Source organism: Loxodonta africana, chromosome 9, assembly GCF_030014295.1.
Source record: "Loxodonta africana isolate mLoxAfr1 chromosome 9, mLoxAfr1.hap2, whole genome shotgun sequence".
NCBI lineage: Eukaryota > Metazoa > Chordata > Mammalia > Proboscidea > Elephantidae > Loxodonta > Loxodonta africana.
The window spans coordinates 65,701,240-65,716,073 of record NC_087350.1 but is presented as its reverse complement, the minus strand read 5'-3'; the positions used below and the strand labels follow the sequence as shown (position 1 = coordinate 65,716,073).

Here is a 14,834-nt window from a genome sequence, read left to right as displayed (position 1 = left end):
GGTCAGGCCCAGCCCCGCACACCCACCCTCGGAGCCGAGCGCCGCCGCCGCCGCCGCCGCCGCCATGTCTTCCGGGCCCAGCGTGAGCGCCCTGCAGCGCCTGGTGGAGCAGCTCAAGCTGGAGGCCGGCGTGGAAAGGATCAAGGTGAGCGCCGGCCGGGAAGCGCCTTCTCCTCGGCTGCGCGGAAACCGCCGTCCGAGGCGCGTGAGAGGAGGAGGCCGCGGGCCCTGAGCGGAAGTGGCTGGGAGGGCCGGGCCTTCGAGCGGCCTGGCTCGCAGCTGGGCCTGCGCCGGCTGGAGGCTCCCGGGTCGGACGTGGTGCGCGGCACGATGGGCGCCCGTGCGGGGCCGACCCGGGATCGGGAGGCTCCGGGGGAGGTCAGGGCTGGTGATCCCCCGGGAGACGGACCCGTCCCGCGAGGATGTCCCCGACAGAGAGTACCCGGGGACGTTCCCTTACCGTGATTGTGGCGTGGACAGTGTACGGAGGGGAGCAGGACGAACGAGAGCAGACCAGTGATGCAAGTGACATGCTGGTGGCCTGGGCTCGGCTGGTGCTGGAGGCTGGAGTCCGGAGATGGGGAAGCGATTAATGGGGCAGGAGTTGGTGACGGATTGATAGGATGAGGAGGAGAGGGGGGAGAAACGATGCTTGGTTTCTGGAGTGGTGACGGGATGAATGGCGGTGCCATTCGCTGAGGTGGAGAGGAGGGAGAGCAGTTTTGGAGGAATGATGAATTCAGCTTTGGATATATGAACTTCGAGAGATGTCCAGGGGGGTTTTGGCTGTATGGCCTGAAATTCAGATTAGAGAACAAGGCTGAAAGGGTAATTAAAATGTATTGAGGGGAGGGAGGTGTATTATGTGAAGATGCCAGAACATGGAGCACAGGGACCAGCCAAAACGGGGAAAAGGAGCCCAGAGAAAGCAGGGTTAGTGAAGCAAGAAAGCAGGGATTTAAAACAATTGAGGACTTACCATGTCCAGTGTCTAGTCCGTTGGCCAAAAGGTATCTGTTGTATAATTGTGTTTAGCAACCAGTATAGCATTATTTGTAGAGTGTATGTATATATGTATGGATGAATCACTGTTGTTATAGTCTACGTACCTCAGTAGTGCCTTTTCTATGTACCCGACACTATTCTAGGTACTGGGAATAGGATGATTCTAGTGGAAAAGGTAAACAATAAGCAAATTAACCAATAAGTGAAATAATTTCAGATAAATGATATGAAAGCTATAAAACAAGGTAAGGGAATAGAGAGTTAAGGAATGCAGAGAGGTTTCAGTGGCAATGTAGTAGTAGAAGTAGAACCTAGATTGTAATCAGATAGACTTTTTTTTTTTGTAATAAATCTGGTTCAAAAGGGGGGGAAACTTCTAAATTTAAGAAATGAAAGGCCATGTTTCTAGGTTGAGAGGAAGGAAGAAACCCTATTTTTAGGTCAGGGAAGAAACAAATGGGGAAGGAGACATGAAGGTAAAGGACACAGGGGTTGGTGGAAGCATGGGATTGGAGGGATGTCTTCCTAAACAAGAGGAAAGGTGTGTGTAAAGATAGGTGTTACTAGGTATGGGCTCAGGGACTTGTATGATGATTATTTTCTTTGTGAAAGAGGGGGCCAAGTTTTCCTCTAGGGGAGGGGAAGAGAGCTAATGGAGTTTTAAGAGTGGAAATTTGGGGATAGTGCTGTTGGGAATGAGAGCAGGAATCATCTAGGCACGTACACAGATCCATTATGATTCTGAAGACCCAGCTACTGTTGGATCAGAGACCGATAGCTCTACTTGGGATTTTTTTTTTCTCCTCCAGCAGCATTTGGGCACCCAGAAATCTGAGTGGTAAAGGTGAATGTTAGTTAATCCAGGTAGTTGGGTTAGCAGGGGAGGAATGCCAGTAAGGTGGAGATGGGGGTGAGGGGCAAACATCTGGCCAGAAAGAGGCTGAACCTAGGCTGGATAGAGAAGGAATTATAGCCAGGAGGAGGTGATGGGCAAAACAAAAAGGGAGGAGCCAGGGCATAGAGATGCCATGAGATCAAAGAGCCCGTGTAGTGAGAGAATAAAGGACTCAGCACTCTGGACTGGTAGGAGACATTGTGATCAGGAAGTAGCATACTGGAGTGTAAAATTTCAGAACTGCAGCAGTTACAGACATTCGCTGTGGCTGTTGGCATTGAGGAGAATGTTTGGGGGAGAAAAGGTCAGGAAACTGAAACTAGGGTTGTTGAAAATGTTCAAGATGAATGCTGGGACCTGAGATGGAAAAGAAAACTATGAGCCTGATGCCTGCCTACCTTGTGAGGTAGCTAGGGAATATATTCTTATCTACTTTTTAAAAATACGCCCTATAGGTGATAAAACTGAAACCCAAATAATTTAATTGTTCAAAGTCACAGATAATAAGCTCATTTGGAGGGTATACTCATGGTCGTATGGTTTGGGATGCTTGGCAAGGCTTCTTTCAGGCAGCACCTTACAGGATCCACAGCATTCGAGGGGCTGGTCTGCCTCATTGCATGGCTCAGTGTTGGAAGCGCTCAGCACACCCAGAGATGTCTTCTCTGTGACAGACTTTGTTGTTGTTTGGTGCCATCGAGTTGGTTCCAACTCACAGTGACCCTATGTACAACAGAATGAAACACTGCCCGGTCCTGCACCATCCTCACAATCATGCTTGAGCTCCTTGTTGCAGCCACCGTGTCAATCCATCTCACTGTGGGTCTTCCTAACTTTTGCTGACCCTCTGCTTTACCAAGCATGATGTCCTTCTCCACGGACTGGCCCCTCCTGATAACATGTCCAAAGCATGTGATGTGAAGTCTCGCCATCCTTGCCTCTAAGTAGTATTCTGGTGGTACTTCTTCCAAGACAGATTTGTTTGTTCTTTTGGCAGTCCATGGTACTTTCAGTATTCTTTGCCAACACCGTAATACAAAGGCATCAGTTCTTCAGTCTTCTTATTCATTGTGTAGCTGTTGCATGCATTCAGTTCTTCTTTGGTCTTCTTATTCATTGTCCAGCTGTTGCATGCATATAAGGCATTTGAAAACACCGTAGCTTGGGTCAGGTGCACCTTAGTCCTTAAAGTGACACCTTTGCTTTTTAACACATTAAAGAGGTCTTTTGCAGCAGATTTTCTCAATACAATATGTCATTTGATTTCTTTACTGCTGCTTCCATGGGTGTTGATTGTGGATCCATTTTAGAAATCTTTGACAACTTCAGTCTTTTCCGTTTGTCTTGATGTCGCCTATTGGTCCAGTTGTGAGGATTTTTGTTTTCTTTATGGGGAGGTGTAATCCATACTGAAGGCTGTAGTTCTCGATCTTCATCAGTGCTTCAACTCCTCTTCATTTTAAGCAAGCAAGGTTGTATCGTCTGCCTAACACAGGTTGTTAATGCCTTGTAAGCATTAAAACAGCTTGCTCACGTGGCAAATCTGGATATGCATGCTTTATATACTTGCAAATTTGTAAAGGAACACCTGGAATGAGCTATTTCTTCACCAATTCAATCTCAAAACTAGGATTCTAAACGGATCAAAGATGCTTTTTTTTCTTACCAGTGTTAAATAAAGAATGTCTAAATTAAAGTTCATAAAAATTTCAACCTTTCATTTTTGGAGTTCAGTTATTAGAACTTTCAGCAAAAAGGGTCTTTTGAAGGTTGCCAAGAATTGTGACCTTTATCAGGTCGTATGATCATTTTCAGATCACATGACTGTCAGAGGGATCCGACTGAGCAGTGTCAAGCTGTCGTCCCTTTGTTTCAGGTCTCTCAGGCGGCTGCAGAGCTTCAACAGTACTGCATGCAGAATGCCTGCAAGGATGCCCTGCTGATTGGTGTTCCAGCAGGAAGCAACCCCTTCCGGGAGCCCAGATCCTGTGCTTTATTCTGAAGACTAGTAAGTGATGATATACCATGCCATTTGGGGGCCATGGCATTATCACTGGGCTTCCCAAAGGATTGGGGCAACTGAGTTTAGAGTATTTACCATTCTTGGGGGAACTAAAACAAAGAACAGCAAAATATACAACCTTCCCTGAAGGGTAGCTGTCATCTGTTGTTACCATGCCTGTAGGATACTTCTAATTAGGAGAGTCACAATTCTTTTTGGTATTAATTCATGAGATATTAATATTCTCGGTGTACTTGAGCTCTTTGTGCTGCCTGGTAGTAATTTCTTGACCTTAATCCTACCCCTCACCATCCCAGGATCGCGATTTGCTATTTGGTGCTATCGAGTGAATTCTTCCTCTTGGGACTAAGGACACCCCAGAGGGGAAGACTGGTTCCTACTACCAGCTCTGATTTCTTTCTTAAAGGCTTTCAGAATATATCTCTGTGTTTTAATGGAGGAAAAGTGAGAGTAGGGTTAAAAGGCCTTTAAAAGTTGATTATTGAAATGGGAACACTTCGCTGATGGCTTATTAGAAATTTCAGGTATTCAAATACTTTTTTTTTTTTTTAATGGTGCAAGAGCATAGGTTATTGGAGTCTTTTTGAAATATGGTATGTGTTCTAAGGGATGTTCATACAGTAAGCTTTGCCTTAGGTTCTTTGTCACATAGTTGCAAAAGGAACTTGTTCACATCTAGAAGGAGGAAGTAATCTCACTGTCATACCTTCTAATGGAAAATGTCCACATTTGTGGTGTTAAAACATCAGTCTTACGTTAACATAGCATTTTTCTTTTTACAAAGCACTTTCGTTGGTGCTATTTATTCAATGGTGTGGGTTGGATTTTTTTGTTAACCTGTCACTTTCTATTTTGAGAACACTGAAATGCCCTATGAAATGATGACTAGTTAATTATATGAATAAATCTTACTGAACTAAAAACCTACCAAACTCTTTTTCCAGTAGGGAAGAAGTTCGCTGAGGAATGCCTTCAAGTACAAAGTGATGAATGACTGTCTCCAAGTTCCAAGAAAACATTTTTCTCTAGCCAAACAACTTTTAGATATTTGTGACCTTTCTTGTGGCCTAGTCCTATAGCCAAAATTCCACAGAAATTGATGTGTTTCTGCTCAAAAAAGGAAACTGGGTGAAGGAGCAGACCTTTAAATAATAATGGCCTGGTTCTTTTGGTGAAGTGCTTTACACTTAAGGTAAACAAAAATCTTACCACCAAACATACCAAAAGACACCTTTTTCATAAGTGAATTACTGTTGTTTCTATACCTGGAATACCATGTATGTTTTATTTACCACGTATTTACATTTTAAGAAGAAAACATTTTTGCTTATTAAATATAATTTGTTCCTAAGATTTTTATACCATAACAAAATTTCTTTTCTCATGAATTTACAATTTCTAAATAAACAAGTATAAAATTTGGCTTTACTAATTAATTGATGCCTTGATTTTTCTAAATGAGAAGACTGGTTTATTTTTAACACTGAAATTGGGGGCTGTTTCTTAGCAAACATGTGTGGAAACATTTATGCTGTGTTGGGTATTAGGTTGCTCTTGTGTATGAAGCAGATTTGGCTGCTGTTTTTTCAAGTTCATGGACTTTTTGGTTGTCCTTAAACTTAAAAAAAATATTATTTCATGTCTTTAAAAAAATGTTTAAAATGTGACCTGCAGAATGTTGCAAATGGTTAAAAATATGAAAAATATTACAACCTAAAAGTATTTTTAATGTCACAAGTGTTTTGTTTTGATGATGTGCCTTTGATTTGATTTGGGATACTTTTAAAAAGGTACTTTGTGATAATCTGTGAAGGGCTTGGAAATAAAATTTCTGCTTAATTCATCATTTTCTATGACAGAAAATCTTGTGTCTGATTTTTGTCTTACGGCTTCATGAATTTCTGCTTGTGAGATTGAGTGCTGAAAGGGGGAGGTAAAATTTTTGTTCTTGTAGAATTTTGTTAAATGTCCTGAAAAAATAGATGTATACATAAATATCTTAATTACTGGCAACACAGCTCTGTGAAATGTCTGTTTGTTGTTGTGTGCTGTCGAGTTGATTCCGATTCATATCTACCCTATAGGGTAGAATAGAGCTGTAGGGTTTCCTAGGCTGTAATCTTCCAGGAGCAGGTTGGCAGGTCTTTTCTCCGGCAGAGCAGATGGTGAGTTTGAACTGCTGCCCTTTATGGTTAGCAGCCAAGCACTTAACCACTGTGCCAACAGGGCTCCTTCTCTTTGAAATAGCTATACCTAAACCCATAATAAATAAATGAAAATATCTTTGAACATGAGCAGTGTTGCAATAGCAGAAAAAATACAAGCCATTAGATTTGGAATTCCCTTAACTTGCAGCAACTAAACTTCCAAATCTAAGTGATCTGAATTCCTCCTATTTAGTAATAATTTCAATCCACTACATTAGCAAAATAAAAGTAATGGATGGTACACACATATAAAAGAATGAAGTTGGACCAATACCACACACCATATATGAAAATTAACAACCTAAATATGAGAAGTAAAACCAAGAAACTATTAGAAGAAAACATAGGAGTAAAATGTCAAGACCTTGTTTTGGATAGTAGATTCTTAGATATGGCACCAAAAGCATGAACAACAAAAGAAAAAAGAGATAAACTGGATTTCAGCAAAATGAAAAGTTTTTGTGCATTAAAGCACCTTATCAAGAAAGTGAAAAGACAACTGACAGAATGGGAGAAAACATTTGGGAACTATAGATCCGATAAAGGTTTAATATTCAGAATATATAAAGAACTCCTACAATTCAACAGCAAAATGCTATCACAATGTTGTCTACTCGTCACGTTGTCTACAATTTTTACCTATTACAAATTATACTACAATATATATCATTGTGTAATTGAATAATTCTTTAGGACATTCCTAGATACGTTAACTGTTGGATCGAAAGATACGTACATTTTGTATTTTGGTAGATGTTAACAAAGCGTCTTCCAAAAAAGTACCAACAATATAGGAAACTGTTCTTTTCTCCAACATGCCAACACTGGATATTATGAATTAAAAAAAAATTTTTACAATCCAATAGGTGAAAAAACAGTAACTTACTGTTTTAATTTGCATTTGTATAATAAGAGTGAAGATTGTTTCAAATGTTTACTGGCTATTTTTGTTTCTTCTGTGAAATACGTCTGTCATAGATTGAATTGTGTCCCCCAAAAATGTGTTAATTTGGCTATGCCATGATTCCCAGTATTGTGTGATTGTCCACCATTTTGTCATTTGATGTGATTTCCCTATGTATTGTACATCCTATCACTATGATGTTAATGAGATAGATTAGGATGAGATCTACAAGATTAGTGTCTTAAGCCAATCCCTTCTGAGATATAAAAGAGAGAAGGGAGCAGTGAGACATAGGGACCTCATACCACTAAGAAAGTAGTGCCAGGAGCAGAGCACATCCTTTGGACCCAGGGTTCCTGTGCAGAGAAGCTCCTAGTCCAGGGAAAGACTGATGACAAGGACCTTCCTCCAGAGCCCAGAGAGAGAGAAACCCTTTCCCTGGAGCTGATGCCCTGAATTCGGACATGTAGCCTACTAGACTATGAGAGAATAAATTTATTTTTGTTAAAGCCATCCACTTAAGGTATTTCTGTTAAAGCAGCACCAGATAACTAAGACAATGTCTAATCATATATTTTGCTCTTTTTTCTATTAGGTTGTGTTTGTCCTATCAACTTATAGGAATTCTTTGTGTGTTAGGAAAGCAGACCTTTTTTCTATTATGTAGGTTACAAATAACCTCTTTTGTTTATGGAAGACAGCACTTTAAATTGGAAGTTCTCTAACTCAGCTTCACCCTAGGTTTTAACTTTCTTGGTGCTGGAGGGTTGACTGTGGTCATCTTCACTTTTTGACTCAAAAAATCAGACTGATTTAAAGAACCTGTAATAGAGGCTAATTTAAAAGGCTTGTGATATTTAGGTGAATCTGGAAGACATTTTGATTCTTATGACAATTATTATACTAATTGGTAAATAAGAATATTTTACTTATAAGAATACAAACTCTGGGGCACAGTACATATAAAAACTTAATACAGAACACTCAGAATATCTAAAAATAATTGCACTTTCTTTAATGTATGAGCAAATCTAAATAGCTTTTGTACTGGGTTGTCATTAAAAGCAGTAGAATAGGGCGTGTAAGCACTGTTCCTTCCCTCTTTCAAAAAAACCTCAGACGAGTTTGTCCATCCAGTCTACCAGGGACTTTTTCATACACTAGACGTCGTTTTTTGAATTGTGGTACTTGTGAGTACATGAAACCTGTTAAAAGGAGAAAAACGAAAATCGTTTCATTGCTGATAATAATAAAGTATACCTATTTTATTTTTTTCATTTATTGAAGGAGATCCTGTCTTAATCACTTATCTACAAAGTGTTAACGTTTCTAAACTGATAAAGTAATGACTAAAAATTACATTATTACATTTTTTAACATTAATGCACCCATAACTAATGGTCCAATTAAAAAATTATTAAGTACACATTTTTATAGTTCATGCCTTCAACAAATAGTTAAATCTGTCTGGATTTCAATTTTCTCTTCTGTGAAATGAGGAAGCTACACTAAAGTACCATCCAGTTCTAGTATTTTTGAGTAAAATCATCCAAAATGGATTGGAAAGCAACTCAGACAGGGTTTCCTGGTTCCTGAAGGTTTCCAATAAGCCCTCGTTAATTAAGATACAAGTCTGAGGCTCACCCTGGGTGATTCTGAGCCTAAAACAAAGACATATTGCCTGATCTGTATGTATTTACTGTAGGAAGAAGCCTGTTTCTGTGTGGTGAGAGTGCATGGCATTCTGTCAGTTTCTCTCCCCTCCTTCCCTCACTTTTTTCCTTGTTTTCTTCCTTCCTTCTTTCCCTCTTCCTTTCTTCTCTTTGTCTCTCCCCCTCCCTCCTTCCTTTCCTTCTTTTCTCTCCTTCTTTCTAAGTTTGCAGTCCCAATCCTGACTGCAGCTTTCTTTTTCTTGGTTTTGGCTATTATTCTCATGAGCATATACCCTCTGATCCGTGGGAGATCATTTTCACCAAGGACATATTTCTGATTTTCTGTGAGGGGTTATGTGTTAAAAATCATGTCTGGAAAATGGATCTTGAACTCCAGTTGAGGAATATGGTTATACACATGAATAATCAGATAAAACACAAGAAATGTTAATGAGGATAGGACTCTTGTCCTTCCCTGTGAAGCCATGGGAGAACCTGGACTGGCACCAGTAGTGTGCTGGTAAATGTCTAACAATCAGATCTCTGACAGCCAGTTGGGAGAGGCCTGATTTATAACATCTGCAAATTTCTGTGGTGTAAATACTCCTACCGTGGCGGATTTCAAGCTAGCAAAATGATGGCAACTACCATTTTTTTTCTTGCTACTAATCTCCCACAGCCAATTCTAAAAATTCTTCTTATTTTTTTTAAAAATCTGCCAGAAAGCGTTCCCATGAAATGAATTTATCCTTTGCACCAACTTAATAATTTCTACTTATTAGGAAGGGTATCCACATGTTATTCGATATAAAGTACCCACGAATCCCAAATTAGTTAATGCAAAGTGTCTCAAGTAGATTCACAGATTAAATCACTCTTGAAGAGATGGCTAGCATTTTAGAGAGTATGATCAAAATTCTGTACATATTTCCCAATGTGGAGAAGGCTTCATTATGAATAAATGGAAAGAATAAGTAATAAACTGACTAGAATGGAGTTAAATTAGAAATAATAAAATTCAAGAGATGGATATTTGACTGACTTGATTTGTAAACTTTCACTTAAAGCACAATAAAAATTATTCAAAAAAAAAAGATGGCTATTTGGATTAAAAAAAACCCTACTGATGGGTGCAGCCAGTGTGCTCTACTATTATTACACTCCCCCGCCCCGCCCCACATTGTCTCCATAGCTACTAATGGGCATAATAGCTACTAATGGACACACAGTAAAGTATGCGCCTTAGGGGGAGATGATTGCCCTCTGAAGAAACCCAGAACTCTGTTAAATCTGTTAGAGGAGTGAAGGAGGAGGGACTGTTCCCTGATGCCAGTAAGTCTATAACAGTCATCAGGAGATGGTCACCCCACTCGAACAGGGCAATAAGTAATGTCCATTGCCCACAGGGGGCCTTCCATTTTTATTACCACTTTTACCATTTATTACCGCTTTCCACTACTCGTTCTGTGTACACGCTATATGGCACGTGGACATGGCTGGTTGCTGATATAGTAACCCTGGGAGAGACAGGCTTCTGCATTCTTACCCCAAGACATAATGTGGGGTGTGCATGAATGCAAAGTAACATTATACCCTTGGATGGGAGCCTAACCTCGGGGAGACTTGGCTGATGAGGATGTTTGCTGTTCTGCTCATCCCTGTCCTGTTTATTCTGTGAGTAATAAACGTCTGTTGACCATGCCATTAGAACAGAATCTGGTCAGTGCTCTGCTGCAAATGGTCTTCACTAAGAACTTGTAAAAATGGTACACGGCACCTAGTCTTGGTTCAAAGAAAAAATTAAAATTATAATAACAGGTTAACCAGAAAAAACTAAGAATTAGAACACCACATTAAAAAATGGTGTTAGAAACTTATAGTCAGCTTCCACTTCACAGCCTCCAGTATGTTCATTTTTAAAACACTTGCTTTTTAAGTTTCCCCTAATGAAGCTTTTCTTAACTCAAACTTGTAATGTGGTGGAATTTATTCTGAGCTATAATGTGGTGATCATGAAGGGACTTAACTTTATATGACCATATTATTTAAGGAAGACACATTAGCCTCAAATGTGCTGGATCTGGATGCTTATAGAGGTCAGTTATGACATCAATAAAAAGAGAGGTTAGTTAAAATATTTAGAACACTTCCAGTAATTATTCCTGGGGCTATAACCTCATAATTGCAATAGTTGGATGACATTATAATCAAGTTTAAAAACCAATATAATAGGTAATTATACCAAAAACAAAAACCCAAACCCGTTGCTGTCAAGTCAATTCTGACTCATAGCGACCCTAAAAGACAGAGTAGAACTGCCCCATAGGGTTTCCAAGGAGCATCTGGTAGATTCAAACTGCCAGTCTTTTTGGTTAGCAGCTGTAGCTCTTAACCACTAAGCCACCAGGGTTTCCAGGTAATTACAGAGATCAGAAATACGTACCTACAGAACAAATGGAAAATTATCTTGAGGTTATATCAATGGCTTTGGATAAATTTTCTAGGACTATATCAATATGAATTTTTAAAAAATTTTCAGTCTTAACACATTTGGAAATAATATGTACTATGGAAAACCACAGGAAGTAAGTCAAAAGTTGCCATACTGCTAATGAAGATACTGGCATCAAAGATTCATGTTTGCTTGAATAAAATTGTTTTATGGAATGTAAGGGTGGAAAAAACAGTATTTCTAAACTGACATATTATATAATATGTGATTTAAAATACGTATTTATAACTAAATTAATAAATAAAAATATAAATAGATATTTGACTATTTTGTTTATATCTAAAAGCCTAAATATTTAAATTTGTTAAAAAAATAATTCCTGGGAACTTCTCATTGAGAAAATGAGATTATCTTACATATTGGAGTGCCGTATATTAAAAAATATATAGCAATAAAAAAAAACAGTATTAATTTGCTCTAGAGTGTAAAAAAGATGGAATTTTCATCCAACTCATTTTATGAAGCTGGCGTGACCTTTACGTCAAAATTTGCCAAAGCACAAATTAAGAACACAATAGACCAGTTTCATTATGAAGGTAGATATAAAAATTGTGAAAAAATATTAACCATATTCAATAGCATGTTAAAAGAATAATCCCTCAAAAATAATTAGGCTTATCACAGAAATGCAAAGATTATTTAATATTAGTAAACTTTTAAATATATACTTGACATCATAAGTCAATGGAGAAAACCTTTGATTTTCCCTAATTTCAATGCTAAAAAGTGTTTGAATAAAATTCAGCATCTATTCCTCACAAAATCTCTTATAAATGTAGGGATGGAATACCCAAAAACCAAACCTGCTGCCATCAAGTTGATTGATTCTGACTCATAGTGACCCTGTAGGACAGAGTAGAACTGACCCATAGGGTCTCCAAGGCTATAATCTTTACGGAAGCAGACTGCCACATCTTTATCCCATGGAGCAGCTGGTAGGTTTGAATCACTGACCTTTTGCTTAGCAGCCGAGTGCTTTAACCACTGTGCCACCAGGGCTCCTAGGGATGGAATACTCATTAAAATCAGGAACAAAACAAGTTATGACTATTAAATGGAGCAAATCCAGGTTTAAGAGGCCTGGAGCTTATATAATTTTGGAGGTTCTTTTTTTAAAAAAAGAGTATTTAGTCTACAGGACTAACTGCCTACCTGAACCATGGTCTCATCTATCCAGAGACCAGAAGAACTAGATGGTGCCCAGCTACCACTACCCACTGCTCTGACCAGGGACACAATAGATAGTCCCCAGTAGAATGGGAGAAAATTGTAGAACAAAATTGTAATATTTATTTTTTAAAAAAAGGCCAGATTTGCTGGACCGGTAGAGACTAGTAGAAACTCTGAGACTATTGCCCTCAGATACCCTTTAAACTTTGAATTCAAACTGCTCCCTGAGGTCACTTTTCAGTTAAATAACAGACTGGCTCATAAACAGTATCACCCATGAGTAGCGTGCTTCTTTTTTTAAAAAAAACCATCTATATGAGACCAAATAGTCAACATTTACCCTAAAGCATAGATGAGAAGGTCAGGGGCGGGGGGAGGGGGCGGTGTGGAGAGGGGCAAGGCAGGGAAGCTGGATTACTGGAAGCGGAACAACTGGAATGGAAATACGGAGAATGTTGACACAATGTTGAAAATGTAACCAATGTCCCTGAACAATGTGTACAGAAATTGTTAAATGGTAACCTAACTTGCTGTATAAACTTTCACCAAAAACTCAAGAAACTATTTAAAAAAAAAAAAAAAGTACAAGATTGCCTAGGCGCCTCCCAGGCCTCTCAAAGGGCCTATACAAAACAAGAGCCTTGTAGCTTAAGCTTACTCTCCCGCTCCCCCACCTCCTCACCCCTGTCATAGTAGATCAACTCTGTAGGCCTGTTCGAACTTAATATTGTGTCTGGATGCTCTGGTCAATGCAATAAGAGATGAGACACAAAGAAACGTTATAACTACTAAAAAGGAAAAAATAAAATATTATTATTTAAAGTTCATATGATTAAATGTTCAGAAACCTAAAAAACATACATTGTAAAATGGAGATAATAGTAGTACCTATTTAGTAGGGTTGTTGGAATTAAACAATTCACATAAAGGGCTTAGAATGGTGCCTGGCACATAATAAGCTCTCAATAAATGTTAGCCAACTAAATATCCCTGCCCCACAAAGACTAATTTTCTAATTCACTAATTTCTCTGTTTAATCTTTACCGCCTTTAGCCTTCTGCTTAGATTTGTTCTGTATTTTTAATTTCTTAAGCACAATGCTTAGCACATTTAAAGCTACAAGGATTTGATGTATTACTGTATTTTTTTTTTTCTGCAAATAATGCACCCACACACATAACATGCAGAAATGATAAAATTAAGTAAAACAGTTCTGGCATAGCATTTATTTCCTTAAAAGTCTAAATTAGAGTTCTGATTTTCTCTTTGAACCAAAAGTTATTCAGGAGAGTTTTTTAAGTGTAGTAAAACAAATTTAAAAAAGAAAAAAAAAAAACTTTTTTTAAAAATGTGATGATGGTTCCATCTTTTTAAATTAAATTTAGAATAGTTCCAGCAACTATTGGATAGTGTTACCTGTTGATGTTTCCTTGTCTCCTGCATTGGATGAAGCTTCAGGGTACCTCTTCTGTCCTAAACATCTTCCAGCTCTTTGGCAGAAATATAGGCTGTCAAATTCCTTTTGATTTACATTAGAATCAGAAGAACAAAATAAATCCAAATTGGGGGCAGATGGTAATTCTCTCCAGAAAGTCTTTTTAGTACCAGCATTTGAACTTTCATATGTGAAGTCTTCTAACTCATCCAATGAATATTTTTGCTGACTAGTGAATAAATTACCTTTCTGAGAGTACCATTTGTCACGTGCACCATATTGTAAGTTGAATGCGTGATTCCGTTCCCGTACGTTTTTCTTAAAGTTCCAAGGAACAGGAGCTTGAGAGCCCTCTAGTGAATACATAGGAGAAGAAACTTCTTTATTTTTGGATGCTTTTGCTTCATGTGTTTCCTTTTTCTGATAATTTATAAAATTAGGGGCAACTCTCTTACGAGTACAAGTTGGTGGTATTCTGGTTTCACAATTCCTTTGTGTTAGACCCAGACCAAAGACATCTGACTCTGAATCATTCTGGTTTAGAAAGGAATGACAAGTCGCTTTTCTTGATTCTGTATTAATTAGAAAAGAACTATTCTGTACTGTGTTTCGGTTACAACTAGAGTCACTCCGGTAGCTAGTCTGACTGTAAGAATGCACAGATGGTAAAATGCGTGGCATTCCCCTTAGTCCCATAAGGGAAGAGCTATAATTAGAAATAGTATTTGTGTCTTCCTTTACTGTCTCTCCTAGGTCTGAATATTGGTAAGATTCATTATGTTCTTGAATGACTGAGTTTGAAGAACCAGAAGCTGAATTCTGAGAAATGAAAGTACTAGTCCGATTGCTCTTTTCTGGAGGTGATGAAATTTGAGGTGATTTTGTGACGGAAGAAGAATTAATCTGGAATAAGGAAGTGATGCCACAAAAATGCTAAAAAAAAAAAAAAATTAATAAATACTACATAATAATACAATACAAACATCAGTCAGTAAATATAAATTATGATGCCTATATATGGCACTAGGTTA

At 38.6% G+C, this 14,834-nt stretch overlaps 2 protein-coding genes across 3 annotated transcripts in view; one reads left to right on the top strand and one right to left on the bottom strand.

Annotated features, from left to right (window-relative positions):
• The first annotated feature begins 13 nt into the window (after positions 1-13).
• On the top strand, positions 14-5,786 carry GNG10 (G protein subunit gamma 10). Of its 2 annotated transcripts, none has more exons than XM_064291613.1 (3): positions 14-145; positions 3,777-3,908; positions 4,871-5,786. In XM_064291613.1, exons 1-2 carry the CDS (start codon positions 65-67, stop codon positions 3,900-3,902), a joined length of 207 nt encoding a protein of 68 aa, XP_064147683.1. In that variant the 5' UTR covers positions 14-64; the 3' UTR covers positions 3,903-3,908; positions 4,871-5,786. The 2 variants fall into 2 exon arrangements, with proteins under 2 accessions (XP_064147683.1, XP_023400823.1); XM_023545055.2 differs by having other exon boundaries at positions 15-145; positions 4,868-5,786.
• A 2,182-nt stretch (positions 5,787-7,968) lies between these two features.
• The window catches only part of SHOC1 (shortage in chiasmata 1), an 83,100-nt gene continuing 76,234 nt past the window's right edge, over positions 7,969-14,834 (bottom strand). Inside the window, 2 exon segments of the mRNA XM_003407806.3 lie at positions 7,969-8,239; positions 13,785-14,736. Coding sequence (XP_003407854.2) covers positions 8,139-8,239; positions 13,785-14,736 — 1,053 coding nt within the window. The 3' untranslated portion in view covers positions 7,969-8,138.

What these genes read in the sequence shown, in the direction of transcription:
- GNG10 (XM_064291613.1), top strand. Translation starts at nt 65, where the DNA reads ATGTCTTCCGGGCCCAGCGTGAGCGCCCTGCAGCGCCTGGTGGAGCAG. An exon ending in CCGGCGTGGAAAGGATCAAG is followed by an intron (nt 146 to 3,776) that starts GTGAGCGCCGGC and finishes CCTTTGTTTCAG; the next exon opens with GTCTCTCAGGCGGCTGCAGA.